The sequence below is a fragment of the Myripristis murdjan genome, chromosome 14 (assembly GCF_902150065.1).
Source record: "Myripristis murdjan chromosome 14, fMyrMur1.1, whole genome shotgun sequence".
In the NCBI taxonomy this organism is placed as follows: domain Eukaryota; kingdom Metazoa; phylum Chordata; class Actinopteri; order Holocentriformes; family Holocentridae; genus Myripristis; species Myripristis murdjan.
This window is the reverse complement of record NC_043993.1, coordinates 23,035,033-23,055,930: the sequence shown is the minus strand read 5'-3', so window position 1 is coordinate 23,055,930 and position 20,898 is coordinate 23,035,033. Positions and strand designations below refer to the sequence as shown.

At 39.0% G+C, this 20,898-nt stretch overlaps 1 protein-coding gene across 5 annotated transcripts; it reads right to left on the bottom strand.

The window, feature by feature from the left end:
* Nucleotides 1-1,327: 1,327 nt before the first annotated feature.
* On the bottom strand, nt 1,328-18,770 carry tbc1d8b (TBC1 domain family member 8B). Of its 5 annotated transcripts, none has more exons than XM_030068513.1 (21): nt 18,543-18,770; nt 16,339-16,449; nt 15,738-15,856; nt 15,297-15,522; nt 14,213-14,453; nt 13,453-13,660; nt 12,221-12,388; nt 11,904-12,065; nt 11,122-11,272; nt 10,657-10,871; nt 9,954-10,071; nt 9,474-9,759; nt 9,207-9,336; nt 9,023-9,121; nt 8,869-8,937; nt 8,467-8,707; nt 8,269-8,334; nt 5,602-5,694; nt 5,383-5,430; nt 5,011-5,108; nt 1,328-4,204 (listed from the first exon to the last, which is right to left on the bottom strand). In XM_030068513.1, the coding sequence occupies exons 1-21, from the start codon at nt 18,667-18,669 to the stop codon at nt 3,788-3,790; spliced, it is 3,393 nt and encodes a 1,130-aa protein (XP_029924373.1). In that variant the 5' UTR covers nt 18,670-18,770; the 3' UTR covers nt 1,328-3,787. The 5 variants fall into 5 exon arrangements, with proteins under 5 accessions (XP_029924373.1, XP_029924374.1, XP_029924375.1 ...); XM_030068514.1 differs by having other exon boundaries at nt 5,686-5,694; XM_030068515.1 differs by lacking the exon at nt 5,602-5,694.
* Between the last annotated feature and the right edge of the window lie 2,128 nt (nt 18,771-20,898).

The following is a 20,898-nucleotide window of genomic DNA, read 5'->3' as shown; positions in this document are numbered from 1 at the left end:
TAACTCAAACAGGCTTCAACTGAAGCCTATGCATCCCATAGGCTAACATAGGCCCACTAATAAATACTGATGAGTTATATTACTGACATGAAGGACAAGATAACTTGAGTCAGATTCAAATTCATGTTGGGGTGTGTGTGTGTGCAGCATGTGTGTTAGCCCGCTGAGCCACTTGGAGAGCGACTGAGCCACCACAGTGCAGTAATGGCAGGAGACAGTAATGATATAGCAGCAAGAGCTTGGCATTTATCTGCAAATGATCCAATGTCGAGAAGGATGTGACTAAATTTATAGCACGTTTTGTTTTCTATCTGAACAGATGGCACTGAGTAAGAAAGATTGAAAAACAAATTTTTCATAGAATGACTACTCTTTATTCTTGTACATCTGTCTGGAAAATAAAAATAAAAATAATCATCATCAAGCAGCTTAAACAGAAATAAGTATGCTTCATTTAAATTTCCAAAACAAGTTTTTAATCAACAGCAACTGACATAATCCTGCAAACTACATTTGCACATATAAAGGACTTGAGTGAACCATATACTGTGTAGCAACTGGAACATTACCCTTGCCAATGCACTTTCATGCTCAATGATAAAACTGACAGCAAGCCAGGGGAATGAAGATGTCCAGCCCTCTACCTTTGATTTTTCTGGGGAGAAAAAAATTGCCCTTGCGGGCAATCATTTCCCATCTGAGAAGCAGGAATAACATAATCAACTTTGGGGGAAAAAAAGTGCCATTTTTCTGGAAGCTTTGTCCAAAGGGGAAAATTACAAAAACAAGCAGAGCCTCAAAACGCTTGTTTCTTCTTAACCATCGGCTTTCATTTCTTCCCTTATTTCTTCTTGGGGAGCAAACTTGTCACTTTAATTTTCTCTAATGTATAAGACACTCTCAAAGATTTTATAACAGGCAAGAATTTTGCTCAATTAAATAAACAAAAACCTGCCAATCTTCATTTTTTTTTAATAACAAAAAAGTGAGGCAATTATTAGGCTTACTCTTTTATAACTTGTAATTTGTATTATGGCATATAATAATATCTTTCTCGAGTTTAGAAGATGTTAATAAGTTATTGCTAATGCAGACAAAAACTGCAGGTGAACAGTCACATTGAAATAGTCAGACCATTGTCAGAAATTATTCTCATATATATTATCATAGATATCATTTATTATACATTGAAAATAAAATTGCTCTCAATATGCCATAACATAATTACATATTAGGCCTTGGAAACACCTGGGCCAAAGTTGCCAAACGGCAGCCTCACCAGCTTTGATTATGTATGGTTATTAAATCAATCTTAAATTGAGTTTTCAATGTGTTAGATGTTACTGAGATTTTTTTTTTTTTTTTTTTTTTTTAGTTGGGCATGTAAACAATGACGTTAAATACTTTCAGTTCTAAACAGTACTGGGAGTTTGCAAACGATTACTTGTCTTGCACTGAATATGTAAAACTTCCAAAGATTCTGTGATATTAACAATCATAAGGTCAAATGAATTCCACACTGGGGCTTTAAGTTATCTTGTAAACAAGTAAAATGCAAAAATAAGTAGTCCTTTAATGAAGAATAAAAAAAAAAACTATCAAGTTCCTATAATGGCAAGCTCATCAGAATATAGGCAAGCAAACTGCACTTAAGTTTCTTTAACACTTTTTCCCCACACAAATCTTGGTCATGTTTGTAAATTTGGCCCCTGCGAATGAGACGCTGCAGCCGGAACAGTCAGGACTGCCTGCAAACCAACGGGTCTGAGGTCTGTTGTGGTTGCTGGTCCAGCTACAGGCTTTACGTATAGCTTTAATTAATCTTTAAACTTTTCAAAACTTGTGCAACAGGTTTGTTCAGATATAAGCAAACACAAGAAAAGGATGCAGGACAAAATGCACTTATGAAAAAAGAGAAACTAAAATACATATCTGGCCTTTCGCAGAGACTGATATAGCTGAAGGCTGTTTGTTGAAGGCTAGCATAAAGTGGCAGTTCCTGTAACTACACCTCAAATGCTCTATGCTTTAACATAACAGGCAAACGTAGGCTATGTTAAACTCCTATCATATATGCTCCTGTTCCAAAAATACCCTTCTTTACCTATTCTTTATCTGTTGTACACATATTGCACCCCTGAGATTTGATAAAGCAAAATGTATTCTGAAAGGTAAGTGTAGGTTTATCCACAGCAATCCACTATGTCATGCCCTATTATAAATGTTCAGTCAAAGTTTCATAAACACAATAACCAAATAAACCACAGGATTTAACTGACCCTTATGTACAGTATGCTGTACTCCCCCAAGAAAATAATAGCATAATGCAATATTGAATAAAACATAAACCATGCTGGAAGCAAAAAGCACATGAAGCAAACATATTTTCCCTTTAAGCCTTCAACATAAGAGCACATTTTCTAGTCTATTTCAACTGGGTGAGTTCCACTGATACACAGCTGCTGGAGTTGCCAAATGTTTCACTTGAATGAGGATTCAGGCAATTTCCCAAACTGTCCCAGCTTCGTAGAGTTTTTTTTTTTTCTTACACTACTATTTTACTTTACATTAGCCTCATGTTTCCAGCATAAGACATACTTGAGGTAATGCTATACTGTGGTTACTGGGTGTGCTACTGTTGTAGGAACAAGACTGATGAGTGTGCTGTGGCTGAGCAGCATAGCATTCCCCCTTGTATGTTATTGCAACAGTTTAATAGCATAATTGCATCTTTTATACTCTCAATATAATATATCCAATATCCACACACTTAAAGCAATGTATGGCTTCCAGGGACAACGCTACAGTACGTTCCTATTCCCCATACTGTATATCCTGTGCCTGTCCCAACTGAAAGGCTGGTGTTTCTGGAAATTAGTTGAGGTTTAAAGGAGACTAACACTCTATTTAATAATTCACATGTTGCTATTCCACAGTTGTTGTTGTTGTTTTTAGTATAAACAACTCTTTGTTAAAGCAAGAAGCCACAGAATCCTGACTAATCTGTCATGTCATCAAGATGTAAATCCTGGAGCTGCTCACTTGTCACAGAGAGGGGATTCAGCTGTGAATTCATGGGTGTTAACATTTACAACCATACATTTCACTTTACAGCAGTGGCAACAATTCTGAAACAGAAAATACATCTCTGGAGAATCTCCGTGGGGACTCTCGCAGTCACCTTTTAATCTTTTCAAAGTCATTCTTCATGGATTTTTATTTCAGCATGAGCTGAATAGAAGTCTAGAAATGAAGTATTTTGTCTTATTTCTGAGTGGAGGACAGTACTGAATGGTTACTAATATCAATTTATAACTACACTGTGGTATAAGGGCAATATTACACATATTTAACTGTAATTCTACAGAATTTAGGTACATGTAAGGATGTATTTCATCACTTAATCAGATCTGTTGTAAAAATGGCTGATCTAAGATATGAGGAACCACAGCGTTCAGTATGTCTGCAAAGAGGCTAAATGTGAGAATGCACTGAAGGTGTTCATCAGTGGACGGTTACAATGATGTTTACAGTGACTTACAGATGTAGCGCCTCCTAGACCTAAGTTTAGGTTAAGTTACTCTCACGCTGTGTCAGTGATCAACTATCATTATCTGGCTGGAGAAGCAGTTTTCCTTTATGCACCTCCTTTATTCATGGCAGCATTGTTAATGCTTTACATTGTACTGATTGCATCCTCAAAATCCACTGCCCTCAACAAGTGGATAAAGGAAATTCATGATAATTTCAAGACTTGGACTGAAGGCTAGATCCACAATGCATCCACTCACTTGTTTGCCTTTACCTTCAATTGGGTGCCCTTTGCTTGGTCCAGTCTAGTCTGAATAAGTGTTGGCCTTTCAAAGAAGCTAACTATGGCAGGCTCATTCAGCAGAGATGCCAGGACCTGCTCAAAGGAGAAAGACCACTCCACCTCTGAGAGGCTGGAACCTGCATCTTGACCGCTGTGGGTGCTGGAGGCGTCCGAGCTCTCCGGGCTGGTGACAGCCTCCTCAGATGGAAGTCCTTCCCGAGTGGCAGTGGCGGGCTTCGTAGGGCTGCTGGGCTCCTGCAGCCTCCGTCCAACCTCCTCCATCCTCAGTAGAAGACTGGTCACATGGGCCACAGCGCGATACAGAGCTTCCTCCTCTGGGTCACCATGGAAAAGGTTGTATAGGGTCTTGGAGAACTGGATGAACTGAGTCTGATATGAAAAAAAAAAAAAAGAATGTATTGACGCTATTTAAATCAGATAATATGGCATATTTCATGGGCCATTACATTATAATAATATAAAGTTTCATTGAAGCTAGGGAGCGTAACTTTTTAGTGGTGGATTTTTGTTAAAAATTTAAACTCAAATAGCTCAAACACATGAATTTGTCCACGTTGCTCACAACCACATACACGCTCATGTGTGTGCCTCTGATGCTGATGCAATGGGGGAATAGGAACTAGCGAGCTTCTCTGCCATTCTGTAGCAAAGGTAAAGTACGCTAAATTACTGTAGCTTAAATAGGCTAGGTGGAGTTTTTAGGGATAGGGGAAGTGAGCGTGCAGAGCAGTAGTGGACATGCGTGTGTGAAAAAACCTGACTGATTGAGCGAGCAATGCTTCCTTGGCGTGGTTGGTTGTTTGAGCTGTTTTGCCAGGACCAGATTTTTTTTCTCAGTGCATTTATTTTGGATCGGACTCTCTATGTATAATAGTAAGTTGTCAAAATTAAGAGGGAGAAAACTTACCTGCACAAGCTTTGACCCTTTGCATAAATTTCCATTTCTGTTTGCCCTTGTAAAAAGGGGAGGCCAAAGGTCAGAGGCCAGAAGTATATGCTTTGAACTGGGAGGGATTCAGTGTTTTGCTCAAGGACACTTCAGCAGGGTGGATGATTGCTGACACTGGGGATTCAACCCTGAAGGGTGGACTCCCTTATCGTTATATCTGGCAGCAGGGAGTACTGTCAGTGCAAGAACATAAATAACCTTTTAACCACAAGGCTGTTTTAATTACCTGATTAATTCTGGGTAAGTCCTTGATGGTTTCCTCCTTCTTAAGTATCTCATCTTGCCATTGTTTCAGGTAGGCCTGCAGGTCCACCTTTCCTCTGCCTGTGAAATTAATGAGCAAATTGCAACATTTTTTAGTTTTAGTTTTAGTTTATTTGGGTCATAATTAATAATAATACGTATACACATACAAATCAATAGATAACAAAGGATACAGCGACAACAAAATTATAATGACCGAAAAGGTGTAGGCTGAAGCTTAAGCTTATATACAAACAAACTTACAAACTAACAAACATACAAACTGAAACACAAGGAAATTTTGTTATGATCCAAAAACGGCACAGTAAAGTGATGAATGTAGGATAACCATTACCTCTTTCAGGGCTTTTCCTAATGACACCATCTTCTGGAAGATCAAATGCTGAAATATAGAGGCAGGATGTGAGAAAACTGCATATAGAAACTGTGATCACTGATAGCCAACAATGGCAATTCAACAGTTCAAATAAGCAGTATGACAGAATTTTGCGGCGAAAGGTAAAAGTGAGAAGGGAGTTTGAAAAAGGAAAGAAAACAGAGCAAAGAAGCTGACCAGTGAGTCTAGTGAAGTGAGAAGAGTCTTCAGTCATTGGAATAAAGTGCTGGATTCTTTCGTGCTTTGAGTGTAAAGGACTACCTGTGAAAGCTGGAAGATAGTCTGTGGCTTAGAACAGGAAAGATGAAAAGACTGTTGGGACAGAGAGCCCAGGTGTACTTACACCTGGGTGTTCTGTAAGCACATAGGTGCACAAAGCACATAGATGCTTACAAAATACAGTATCATTAAATACAGTATTTGATAAAACACATTCACATGTATATGTGTGTACATATTCACAACATATACACAAAAACATATACACATACAAAACAGTACATATAACACAGTAAAGAAATTTACTGTCCATCCCTCCAACCAATAAGTATTATTATATTATCATGATATCCTATTATTATTGATATTATTAGTAGGATATAATATTAGTAATGAGTATTTACTTATTAAAAAATGAAATAAGAAAGCATTCTGTCTCGTCATTTCTCACTCCAGTATTACAAATGGAGATGCCCTGACCTTCTCTACTCAGACTGCCAAAGATGAGTGTGTATGTCTATCCATGCGTGATCTTCTGTACGCATGAATGCGTTTTTTTTTTTTTTGTTTGTTTGTTTGGTTTTTTTTTTTACTTATCACAGCAAAGAAGCAGTGTCCTTTGACACTGTATGCCCAGGAGGGCTTTAGCAGCTAAAGCATTGTATGGTGATCTGGCCTGTCAGACATCTTACAAATGACATCTGTACTATTCACTGATCTGTGGCAGCGGCGGGCGACTGCGTGCCTTTAAGGGCTGAGGGGATGCTGCAGGTTTTCATTTCAACTAAGTATGATACCGGTCAATTTTACTGATCAGCTCCTCCTCTTTGGTTGAAGGTTTCAAATCAGTTGGTGTAATATTTGGATGTAATGAAAAACAGCAGAAACAGACCCCTACATTCATGGTTTCCTATCCCTGATCTATGGAGTGTGTGATGCTTTGTTTGCACTGTGGCACCACAATTGGACCTGTCCTTGGTGCTGAAGCAGTATGCGCTATGTAAAACATGAAACAAGGTTCTCCATTTGGTTTTTATTGGCTTGGCAAACTGTGACTCTTTCAGTGCTTTTCTTTTGCTTGACTGTGACCTGATCATATCTGTCCCTCAAATGTTTAAATGTTTAATAGGCCGCAAAAGGTTCAAATTTGATAAATGTGTAGAAGGCAGGATTCTTAACAGTATCAAAATGCTCACCTACTAGCAACAACACTGCCATGACATCACAGCCTTAACTTAATAGCAAAAGACAGTGCAGCCTTCAGTAAAACACAGGGTCAGATCCCCAAGTCCTCCAGAAGTCCTTGATGTAGGGAATCTATTCCATTGGTAAAATATCCATAATTACCCTTAAAGGGATCAGAAACATTAAATCTTGTAGAAACATTAAACTTTGTTATTTAAAATGTTAAGACAAAAATACCAGCCATTACCCTCAAGATGTGCTATGTTGAACCTCCAATGTCTTTTTTGTCTAGGGTTAAAGAGGTAAGTGATATATGGTGCCTTTCTTAAGTTTGATTCTATGTAATGAGATTGATTTGATAGCTTCTGCTCTCTCCCTTTCCCTCTGCACTGCTACTCTCCACATCCAAGCACTGAATTTTTCAGACTAGTGGGGCAGACAGAGACTGAAATATGGGGTTCCATCAAGCTTTGAACTCACTGTTGCCATGGCAAAGTCCTTTCACCAGGCCACTGACTATTCTTACTCCTGCCTCGAGGAAGGGCAGCACCACAACATGCACACAATAATCACACATTCAAGGACAGTTTTGATCCCCAGGCAGTCTGCTCACTCAACAAACACTGAGTTACACTCCGAGTTCTGGAAATAATTCAGTCTGTAACTCATGTTGTTCTGTCTGACCTAGTGTTTTACTTAAGGCTGCACTGTCAGTTGCTATTAAGTTAAAGCCGTGATGTCATGGCAGTGTTGTTGCTGGTAGGTGAGGATTTTCATACTGTTAAGAATCCTGTTTTCTAAACATTTACCACATTTGAGCCTCTTGCGGCCTATTACATATTTAAACATGTGAGAGAGAGATATAACCAGAGGAACATAACTATAATGACATGTTTTCTGAAGAACCTCTCCCTTTCCTCCACAACCCTTCAAGAGGCACTTAAGCTGCCTAATACTTACACATCACCATGGTATGTTTACAACCAAGTATTCTAACGGGATAACTAATAATGCTAATTAATTAATTGCTTAGAAAAAAAACTTCTTCTATTCACCATTCTATCTTCACAAAACACATGGGTGGTATTGATATGAACTCAATATCTTGAAGCATTAATGTGTTACATCAGTTTGAGGAAAACTGTTCCTCATTAATATCAAAATATCTTAAATCCAATCAGATCATGCACCTGTGGTGTAGAAAGTATCACATCATGTATTGCTTTCTAGTTACTGTGTTCATAAGATTGTGTCTATATACAGGCAGACAAATACAGGTGCAACCTTAAAGACAAAATGTCCCACACCGTATGGCAGAAACAATGTTAGAACTGAGTTTTGATGCCCTCTGGGAAATCTTTATAAATACTAGAAAAAAAAATCATTTTGTAATTTTAATTTAGGCTTGCAGCATTTTTTTTTTATATTTTCTTCACTTACCTGGTGGCAGATGTAGCTTGAAGAGGAATTTCAGCTTATTTGTGAATGATCCACTGTACAACGTATCTGTGGGGGAGGCGACATAAAGTAATAGCTGAGATACTGAGGGTGATGTGACATTAGTTTGTCCTCACATATCAGTGTAATGGAAGGGAAGGGCAGCCCTGGCACAGCTTTACAAAGAATGAATGAACTCACCAAGGGCATAGCAGAACTCTCTGAAGTTGACAAGGCCGTCCTGGTTTTCGTCTATCAGGCGGAAGACCCAGAGGGAGAGGTTGCTCTTCCCAGTGCAGAGAGTCCACGGTTCCAGTAGGGAGAAGAGCATGCTGAACTGCTGGAAACCCAGCTGGTACTGCTCCAAATAGGCCAGACTGGGGTCATGATGGAGCAGCACTGGGCTATTCATTGTCCAGTAGCAGCTGAGGAAATGCTGCCTCTGAAAAGGCATTGAGGAGAACTGTAAGCTAAGACACTGACAGTGATCTCTCTTTTTCAGATACTCAATTTTTCATGACAACTGTGTCAACTACAAACAATGAACACATATTGATTTTTAGTGTATATATGTTGAATAAAACTGCTGAACTGTTCACTCACTTTGAACAAATAATAAAGCTCATCAAGATGTGAGGCACTGAATTTGACTTCTTGTGAGACCACACGAATCTGAAAACAGAATTTCAATTAATCCTAAATACAGCACAAACCACGGAATGCAACAACAATTATGTCTGGCTGGATGGGCACTCACAACATTTTGCTTAGTTGTATCCTCAAGGGTCTGGATTACATATAATTTGTTTCTCTTGCGTGAGCTCTCCACTTCCTCTGAACGGATGGTTCCATATTTCTTGGAAGAAATACAATTAATTTAATCAACCACATCAAATTGTGCTGACTAAAACTGATGCTGGCTTATGAGTCTCTAGGAATACCTCGTAGGCCTCTCGGATCAGTTCACTGATGTCCACACTGACGTGGGAGGCTTTGTCATTATTGCCCACTGAAGCTTGCTGCACTGTGGGCGGCAATGGGCTGTCTTTGTTGGTCACACTATCAAAAAATCTGCCCAGGGAGGGACAACATACAGAAAGACAGACATGAATAAAAAAAAAGTACTGTATTGTTTTCGTTTTAAGTTGTAATGTACAGTATAACTGAAATAGTGCGGTCAAATGGCCAGTATCCTAGCTGACACTGACTTGTTGAGGATGGTGACAGCTTCTGCATCATCATGGCAGCTGATCAGAGCCTCCATGTTGTAATCGAGCACAGCCAGGCCGAGCTGCAAAATGGCTTTTATGCCATCGTAGAAGAAACAATCCACCACGTTGACAGCACTCTCTATGGGCAGGACGCTGATGAAGAGTGTGAGAAACCAGGACAAGGAGACCGAGGAGAAGAAACTGAGGTCTGTCATGTGCTCCACCAGCTGGGGAAGCTGCTCTCGAATTAGCTCCTCGAACACAGCTTGGTCCACCAAAGCACCTGAAGAAACACAGGCACTGATTCAGAACACATCTTGATTCCTGAGATCATTTTGTTTCAATTTCATGTCGACTGACTGACTGCCAGACTGTTGACTGTCTTTATCTGTTAGAAAGCTGCTGCAACCAGGATGCAATTTACTAAAAACGTCAATAACCATTTCAGACATTTGCACCCTAAGTTGCTCCTCTCACCGATGATTCGGCGATTGAAGTAATCTGGCAGCATCCGCTCACAGACGGCCACCAGCAGCCAGAAAGCCTCCTCCTCTTTAGCGTAGAGCAGCAGAACTGATGTGAGAATGTTCATAGCCTGAACAGGAGAAAAGGATGGGCTTTAATAGATGGACTTCTTAGGTTGTATGTATAGAGTTAGAGGAAAATTCCACCGTAAAACACATTGACACTGTTTTAAACATGCGATGGATTAGTGATTTACATTCTGCTTCTAGTGCTGTTTTCTGCTTTTCAGTTGATAAACTGTCTAAATGTGAAAAACACAGAGAGCAGCTGCAGCTACAATGGAGCTTAATGGAAGGAAGGCATCTCCCTCCGCTCTGCTGGATTTCTCACTGTATATTTAACATTCAAAAAAGCTGCTTCTCTTTCATTTACAGAATACTGATACTGAAACCTGACAGCTAACATTGCTGTTTTAGATTGATGAACTGTTTTTCCTAGTAAATGCCACTGTAGCCGTGCTGAGAATATCTCCCAGTGACGTCAGTGGATCAGGTTTTGGCTAGTTAGCCATACAATAGCAAAAATACAACATCAAACAACAAAAGGGCACCAGAAAGACAAAGTAAATCACTGGTTAAACGTTTTAAATAGCATTGATGTGTTTTAGGCTGGAATTTTCCTGTAACTACAGCCAGACAGAGTTTAAGTGTAATACCTGGCAGTAGCCGATTTTAGGGTTCCTATAAGCATAGGCAGTGAGAACCCTGCGAAGAGCAGATATTCCTGTGTCACTCTGAAAAGCAGGGTGCTCTGGCAGAGAGCGGTGAAGGTCTCTCTCTATCTCATCTGTAGCCAGGGTGCTCGTGCCCAGAGACTGCTCAACCAGCTCAGTGTAATAGCCTGGGTGAGTCGCCATGTCATTTACGGCTCCTACAGAGGCAAAAAAAGGACACACACACACAGACACAGGCACAGACTCCTCAGTCAGTACAAAAATTGCTGCAGCACTGATATCTCTCTCACCACGTTCTACTTAATAATTTATGCTGAGTGAGCAGTTAGTATGCAACATATTTAATGATGCAGTGCTTCACAAATCACTAATTGCAATATATAAGAGATGCTAAATTACATAAAACATGATAAATATTGAATGTTAACGTATCTGCTGAATATATACCTGAGAAAAGCATCCACAGCTCTCCTCTTAAGGCCTCAGGAACACCACGTACAATCAAGTCTCGTGTCTTCTTGGTGAAGAACATACTTGTGCCTCGTCCGTACTCTGAGAAGTGGATATTCCAGGACTGCTCCTTCATTTTTTCTTTAAGCTGTTAAACATATACACCACACACACCACAGTTACTTATTTACCTAATTGTTTTCTTAATTGACTTTTCCAGTACTATATAATTACAAATATTTAGGCCTATTTTGTAATCTGTGAATCTAGTACTTCACACAAGTATCTGAAGGTCTGATTGTATAATTTATTTATAATTAATTGGTACAATTTTCTCTGGACTCTGCTTAGTACTATATTTGGAAATGTAAGTGCTGCACTCTAGATCTGCCTAATAGTTTCTGGTGTCTTTTAAACCCTTGCAAAATGGGCATATTTATTATGCATGACAATAATACAAACAAATCAGTCCATCAATCAATATTTTACTTGGTGTTTATGCTAAGTGATGTCCCATACCACTATAAGCTATTATTATTGATAGCATTTCTCAAAACAGGTTTTTATTGGTGTTTTTTAAAGATATAATGTGCATTACTATAATAAACATGTACATATAAGATGCACATGACATGAATAGTGACACCCTCCTTGTCTTCATTCACATCATGCATTCTGGCACCTGAAGCTCTGCGTTAACTGTATCAAAGTAAGTGTTAATCTAATGATATTTTGTGAGTGAATTCTGGTTTCCCAAAATGCGAAAATAATATGTTTACCATTTTGGGGTCAAGGTTTTCAACATCCTGGGGGTGGAAAACAGTCATGAGAGCCTCCGTGCTGACAGCTTTGCTGCTGCCCTTCTGTCCCACCATCAGAGTTACGTCGTCTGGGTTGTCCTCAAAATGGTTGATGAGTGACTGGCACTCCCCTCGAATGGCCTCCAGAAAGAAGACACAGTACAGTTATTTGCTACTGCCATTAATAAACCATAACAAATACAGAATAAACAACAAACTGCAATTATTGAGAAAAAAGGGTTTGTTACACAGGGACCCTGCAGGGACAAGAACACACAATAGTAGAAATGGGTTACCTCTGTTGAAGCAGAGTGCAGGGGGCTGGCAGTAATCCCACACCTGCTACGTATTGTGTTGGCAAGTCGCTCATAGTCCCGAACCTCAGAGAAACGCAGTGCCCTCTTTCCACGCACACATACCGTTAAAGCCCTGCTGCTGGAATCTGGCTTCTCAACATTAACAACCTGGAAGAACACAAAATTTAACATCACCAAATAAAAAAAAAATCTTCACTTCAAATATAGAAGATATAAAAATTCGGTTACTCTGCTATTGTTAAAACATACTGAAAATCTTAAATAATTACTAATACAGACTGAAATCATTTCAGTCTGTGTTCAGTTTTGTATTGCAAACTAAAAATGTATTACTTAGTGCTATGAACTGTTTGTATTGTAATGATAATAATACAATAATATAATAATAATACTTTTCAAAAAACGTTATTATGATAATTAAAATTTTAAACAGTTTAACTAGCCAATGAATAGTTTATCGGAGTTTACAGTAAAACTGGTAACTGTTCCATCCCTAACTCAGGCATTTATGTTTAAATAAGACAAAGCATCCAATATTTATTTGAGTGGCTACATATTATAAAATAGCTGTGTCCACTGCTGTCCATGTGCTCCCAAAGATTACACTGCAACGTACAAATTTTCTTTCCTGAAGCATGCATTTCATGTCAGAGTTTCCTGCTGCGAGCTTGTCTGTCAAATGTGCTAGGACTTGAAGCAGTGAGGTTTCAGTCAGTGTTCTAGATTGTTTGCATCAGATAGACCTCTAGGAACAACATGATGTGTTGCAATCTTATTCCTTTCTAAGATACATTTTCATCATTTTCAACAGTTATGCAGACAGTTGCGATAGTATTTTTCACACTTCATCAGATGGAGGCCAGAGATTTGTTGCTGAAAAACTTCCTGTCACTCATCGGTGTGCGGGGTAAATTTTGAGACTCAGCATTATTTTAAGTTTTTCCGTTACCCGTCTTTTTCACTTCTGTTGAGTAAAAAACTTTCCAACATGTCAACTTTTCAGGAAGTAGAAAAAAGGCGTTTTTTTTTTTTTTTTTTTTTTGATCACTACGCAGTTTTGAGTTTATTCTGTGGTTTTTCTCAATCCAGAGAGAGAACATTTAATCTTTGAACTTAAATCATGAAAATTACCAAAACTTGAGTTTTAAGGTTTACACATGACCTCACTAATATAGCAGTAAAGCTGGAGTATGCGCTTTGATACATTGTACCTCTCGCATTGGAATGATGACGTGGCACTGGCTTCCATCTTGGCTGGCGAAGCACAAGTAGTTCTCAGAGAGACAGATTTTGCCAAGTGTGTTATAATGGCTGAAGGGCACCCACAGGAAGCTCTCATGCACTTCTAACAGGTTCTCCTCTTTGGGAAGCCTAAAAAACGCCCGGAACTGTTCACTCCTTGCATTAGTTTCCAGGCCTCTGAGGGGGAGAGCAAAGAAACTGGATGAGCAGAACTTGAAATTAAAGTCTTAAATAAACTGTCAAGATCATTCCACAGCAACCTCCATAGACTCACACCTAACAGTGGATTGTACTACCAAATGTCAGTGCATCTTGCATTTCAATCTTCTGTATAACTGGGTCAAAGCCAGCTATTATTGAGGAATGCTTATTGAGGAATACACAGCTTGAAGCCTAGACACAACTGTTTAACTTTATTCGAAAATAACGCTTGATTACAAAGCAGGAGTTAAGCATTCTCAATGACTGGAATATAATCATAATGATTCAATGAATGGGTGTTCAAGTTGCTTTTGAAATGGTTCAAGTGAATGACTAAATTGATTTTCAAATATTTTCCTTTTTGGCTGAATTTCCTGGCACTCGTCCTGTCTTGTTAAAACAAACATGAAGAACTGTTTACAAACACCACATGATTTATGTCTTCAGGACTTCACTCTGGTTCTCGGCGTTGGCAATCAATACTAATGAGATCATGTAAAGGTGAGCAGTGCAGCAGGCTGATGGTACCTCTTGGTAATTTGGAGGGGATCGGAGAGGGCTGGCTCTCTTTGGAAAGACTCTTTATCAAAAAGGCGCTTAATGGAGTAGTCAGCCAGCTGTTCCATGATAAGGAATGTTTCATTAAGGTGCAACAGCATGGAGAAGTAGTGATCCTCCCCATGAGCCTGGACATGGATGCTCTCAGTCAGAATAACATTAGAGGTTTTCTCCAGCCTCCAGATCTCATCCCAGGAGATGACCAATTTCACTGTGGAATTAGCACAATCAATAGTTAAAGGCCAATTATTAGTGCATAGCTACAAGGAAATTCATCCTCACAATAAACAGATCAATGGCTTTTTCAGAATTTAACACTACATGTTTAGCTTTCTAGATGTACCAACATGAATGCTACCAAATTCTTTATTCAATTAATGTAGCTGCAGCACAATAATACATTCAATTTTACATTTGACAGCACAATGCAAACTTAATCATGGTCTTAATAGCAAAAATATTACTTTTTAGCAATAGTTTTAATCTTGCAATTTTATTAAATTACAAAGTACTGCAATATAAAAAGAACAACTAGTATTTGAAACATGCTTGCTGTTTTTATCCACTCAACACAGTATAACGGCAGATTCATTTTGAAAGGGCATATTAATAAGCAACATGATGCTATTAAACTATATCAGTGCAAATAAAAACACCGACAGGATCAGTGTGAAAAACACCATGTCCCAAATGATGTGTCATGTCAACAACAGACTGTGCTGTCCATTATCTACCTTTCTTTATAAATGTGCTTCAGGGCTGTGATGTCTACCCATGGAAATCGAATGGGTTCCATTTCAAATTCCATTCAGTTTCTATGGGTCAACCATAATGGCTTTCCCACAGTTAGGAAGGCGGCATTACTTAGAGCTTTTTAAATCAATTTTGGCTTATCAAAAGCAGAAGTTCAATGAAATTTCCTCTCAGACCATCAAAGTCCACTTTGATGGAACTTTGGAGCTGCATGCGCTTTTACCAATAATCAACATAATCAAGATAAATATCAACTAAAATTAGTAAATGGCAGCACAGAAATGGCAGTGAAATTACTTACCTTCTGCACCCAGCAGGTAAGAGTAGAAGCAGAGGAAGTTTGTGCTGAGGTAGAGCCAGCCCTGGCAGGGCACTCTGCCTTTCCAGTAGCTGCATGAGTAATATGTGACCAGCTTTTCCTTCTGTGGGAGTTCAAACCATTTCTCAAACCTCAAAAGTGCTTCTCGGAATTTCTCAGGGTCGTCCTCCAGCACCAGAGATACCTTCCCTTCCTCGGCAATAAGACCCTGACACACAAGACATAAGAAGGGTGCTACAGGTTAGCGGTGTAGACAGATCAATGCATCTGGTTCTCTTAAATAAATAACAAAGAAAAAGAGTAAATCTAAGCAGAATTTTGAAGGAATTGTCAAATTTATACAAGTAATGTATACCCTTCACTGAGAATGTGACATTTTCTTTCTGAGCATCCTGTAAAAAAACATTTAAGGTAACTTCTTACTCTGATCTTGCCCTGCACGAAGCTGGTGATGTCATCGCTGGAGTCGAAAACAGAGAGCGTTCTCATGATGTTCTGCTGCAGCCATTCCCAATGCTCAACAATCTCCTCTTTGGTTGCACCTGACCCAAAACCAAAGTGAAAATCCACAAAGAACTCAAGTCAAACAATCATGAGAATATTGATGATTGAAAGCCAATGTTGTGAAACTACTGCTGGGAGCTATAACAACATTATTCTATATATGATATTATATATGAGAACAGATATCATCTGGGATTTTGAATAGCCTGATATGGCATAAGTGTTTCAAAGGCTGCATTACAGTAAAGAGGTGCAATTTTCTGAATTTATTAGATGGTTCTAGCTGTTATCGCCTCTACCCGTTTGGTCATTATATCCACATCACTCATGATTGTTCGTCAAAAATCTCTTGTGTGTAAATTTCCTATGAAAGCATCAATAGTCCTCTTTACAGCATCGTTACAATATCAGTACCAAAGTATTCAGTCAATAGTACCATGATATTTGATTTTGACCATATCTTGACTGTCTGCCTTAATGGGATGTGGTAAAAGTGGAGATAATAAAAATAGTGACATACCGCATGCTATTGACCAGTATACTTGTGAGTCGGGTGTGTGGTGCAGAATGCGAAAGGGGGCAACTTTGGATGTGGAGTCCAACACCGTGTCCAGAGTTCCCACCAGAAGACCTGCAACATACAGGGCTAAAATGTTAAGCCAATACTCTTATGTTTAGCCAACCTTTAGCCATGGAAAATGTTTTCCATGGCATCATAAAGATGCACAACAGCTTCACTAATACTTCACTCATAATTACAGAACAGGAAACACAAGTGGGGAAATGAATGATATCCCCCCCAGGTCCATGTCAGGGTGCAGCACCTAAATTTAGCCAAATCTGTTATCTCTCTAACTTATCTCTGACATGCCCTCCATGAATAATTAACAAGGTCGCAGCTACGCTCTCAAAGACTGAATCAGCATAATACTGCCCTGCCTGCCTGGCTCACAGCACGGCACGGCTCTCCAGATGTTTTCCTGGTGAACTGTCATGTATTAACAGGACACAAAAGCCAAGCCTATATCATAGATTGCATAATTTATCAAGCTGACAAGGTGTAGAACAGCATCCAACAATACGGGATGGACTTAAATACATATGAGATACTTCAGACATAAAAGGCTCTTGTTGTGGAGAGGGGCCTCAAGTAGGACTCTGAATGTAATGTCAGGCAGTGTTTAACTTCCACTATTATTAGACCAGCGAGACAAGACACAGGCTCTCTCTTTCTCCTTTAAAACCACCATTCATTATCATTAATTACCTTTTAGCTGTGACTTTGTAGAATATGGTTAACACAGACCATTGGCTAAGATGGCTAGTGTTATTACTGCCACAACTATTTATGCACTGTGAGGTGGCATTAAGCTTTAATAAACAGGTGTTATCTCAATCAGAAAATCAATTTAGACTAAATTACAAGTGTGGACAGGATTGATTTTGCACATCTACGTTGCACTTAAAAATCTGAGGGACCACAGGCCTTAGCCACTCCAAAAGAAATGTTTATCGATCCCTGGACCAGTTTTATAACACGTCTTAACCCTCCCGTTAACTTCAAACTCACAAATATATTTTATTTAAACGTCCAGAAAATGATTAGAATAAAAATTGTTTTATGTGTCAGGCGCTTGATTTGTCTTTTTGACTACTTAAACAGCCCTTTAAATAAAGCATAACCTCCCCCAATTACCCTCACTTATATATATATCAAAGTTTATGGGAATTATGCTTTTCCTCCCCAAATGTCATATGAACTAAACTGGCTCTCACACTACTACAGGTATGGTTATATTAGGTTAGAGCCCTAAAGTAGAAGGAGTTTTTTTGACGATTATGAATTTTATGTTATAGTAACCCAGTGTCATCTAAAACAACTAAAACTTATTTGTGCAAAATGTTGATCTTGTTGGAAAAAAAAAAAAAAAAAAAAAAAAAAAAGCCTGGGGGCAATTTGACCCCAGAGAAACACCAGTGGGAACAAAATCTGTCCAGGACATTGAAAACATGTTAATTTCATGTTTACCCACTTGAATTAGGAAAGGTCGAGGGAGAAAAAAACATATTAATGATGTATTTAGAGACATTAAACATTGAATGGGGTAAAAATTGACCCCAGAGATAACAGGAGGGATAAGCCCGGATCCCGTGGCCAGACAAAACAGCCAGGCCACACAAGACAGCTGAAAGTTTTGAGGCCATATTTTGGGCCTGTGTTTTCCTGGCAGCTCATAACGTCAGGGATGCAAAGCCAACTGAGAAACAAACAAACGGTATGAATAATAGACCTGCTGTAATAGGATACATAAATGTTTTACCGTTATTTTTCCACGGACCACATTATTAAACGAGTGCTAACGATAATAAACTAAGCAGACGAACAAAATAAACAGGCAAGTCCACTCTTCGTGTAAATTTGGTGTAAACTCTTCGTGAAAAGTATGATAATTGCACCAACCGGCTGTTACTTAACGCAGTACCTGTTGCAATACGGATTTATTTCTGTACGTTGGACCAGCTGTGCGGCGTATACCCACCGGTACCCACCCTGTTGTCCTTACATGGCAGAAACCACCTTAGAAACAAAATATGTGACTACAACCCCCAACAGGAGCCTTTACTTGTCGCCTAAAGCGGCGCCACGTCTTGCTTGCCGAAACAAAACATGTGAGGTAAGACAGCTAGCCAAGCGGTGAGTGAAAACATAAACCTTAACGTTACCTGTCAGCCCGCCTCCACCTTCTCCGTACCCCCGTCTCCTTTGCAACACGAAATACTCATTATCCTTCTCGGTGACCCATAATTTAAACGCGTTTTTCAGCAGTATCTCCTCGGGTTTAAGCCACATGTTTCAGCAATGTCATGGAGTTATCTATCAAAACGTCCTGGCATGTCACGGTTATTTGTGGTGTTGTAGCCCAACATTACACCAACTGACATTTGTTTGTGCCCGAGTCCCTCCCTTCCCACGTCGACAAGAAATGCGGCCAAAGTCAGAGCCGCAAGGCATCGTGGGATTTGTAGTTTTCTTATGATGAGGCGTCCCTGAGAGGTTTTTATCCTCTGAAACCAGTGCTTCCTCGACTTTAACTAGCTCAGAGACCTACACTAACCAAGATTGTGTCCCTGTCAGAATTTTTATAGCCATCGCTGGTTAATTTATTACAGAAATACCATAACTTTAGGCTGTAGGATAGGATATGACAAGGGGACAGTGAAACCTGTGATGAAAATAAGTATTTCTATATTATCCTTGCAATGTCCTGGGTTAACTTCACATAAATTAAGGTGAAGTTCAATTAAACTATCCATGCTTTTGCTCAGGACCCCTAGATTCTCAAGGGCCTGGTTTGAGTCCCTGAACCACTTTTGCTCTCAGTTACACCATAGCCTGGTGTAGAAAACACAAGGGGTGTTGTAGGCTATTTACTCCATTTGTTGTCTTAATAAAAATGATATGACAAGTGGCTTATCTTTTCCTGTGTTTGGTGTGATCATTAAAACACAAACTGTGTCCAGAAAACATATTGGTGATGCACATTGCATTCCTGTTTCTGTTTTGTTAGTTAATATTTGTCTTATCTCCCCATATAGATGATATGGTGTCATGTGGACAGACTTGGACGTAAAATCTACCTCAGTTTCTGTGACTGTGCAGATTTTTGTGCACCATATCTTCACTAGCAGTATTTGGCATAAGACACTCTTAGTAAATATTTGGCTCACTGACATTGATTAGGGTTACTTTAACACTACGTTGGAGTGAAAAATGGGAATCCACCTTAGAGCAAGTTTCATGCTTTTATTTCATTGTGTAATCATTTTAACTGTGTTCACTGTTTTGCCTCATTGTTGAACCTGTTTCCATATGTCAGCCTCCTTTTCATAGCCTATAGGCCTAATTATATCTACATAGGGATATGCACAATGCAGGTTTCAGCCAGTTCACATAATACAGTGTGAACAAAGACTGCAAAACTCATGCAGAACAAACCAGAACAAAACAAGAAAAAGCTCAGGAAACAAGCGGAGCAATGTTAATTGTGGCAGCTAGATAGGGAGCTCTTTTAAAAATTATTCCTAAAGATTATGTTGTTGTTTCTGTGGACGTGAAACTTGAACACTGAGGCATCTCACCTCTTAGAATGAGCTGGGAAAGTCAACATATCGCCCTCTGCTGGCGGTGTTGGCTACAAACACACATTTTAAATCCCTCACTCACATAAATACAATGAAAGAAAATTAAAAGTGAAAAGTATACATATTTTAATCTAAATCTCCCTTCTTTACTGATTTTTTTTTTTTTTTTTTTTTTTTTTTTATCATTGCAATTATGATTTTCAAATTACCCCTTCATTAACCTTGCCATAGTGTTGTATTTCTTGGTAATAACTGAATTAAATGAATATGCCACTTTGTAGGTCAATCAAATCCGGATGATGAAAAATAGTAAGTTTTAGCACGTTGAGAGTCTGCTCAAGAAGTAGGATATACATGACTTCATTAAGCATCGGTGGAGGTTTTCTCTCTCCTGAGTGCCTTTTGGTAAATGGACTTTTGGTTTAATCTAGCTCTGTGACCACAACCAAAATAAGTAACATTGGCAGTGAATGGTGCGAGTAATAAAAACAACACATTTTATGTATTTCAACACACTTTCAGGTTCTAGTGCGACTTGGACAGAGTTCCAGATTCATAGAGTCTTCTTATATTATAATGTTATGCATTTTTTTCTGTCAGTGATTTATGAAACTGTCCTAGTTCCAGTGCTGATATCAAGTGGGGAGAAAACTTCCCACGTCTCATGAACGCAGCATTTGAAGTTCCCTAAAGCAATCTTTTTTTTTCCTAGAATGACGAAGGATAGAACTAATTGACTTACATTCATTCTCTACAGCTTTTCCCCCTATGTTAACAGCTTTTCCCCTAACACAAACGTTAACCCTAACCTCAACCCAACCCTAACCCTAACATTAACAAATAAGCCAAAAATGACCACTCAAAATGTAAAAACATACTTCGCCATCCTGGGAAAAATGGTTTCCGTGGTAACTGACGCGGTGACGTCAGTTCAAAC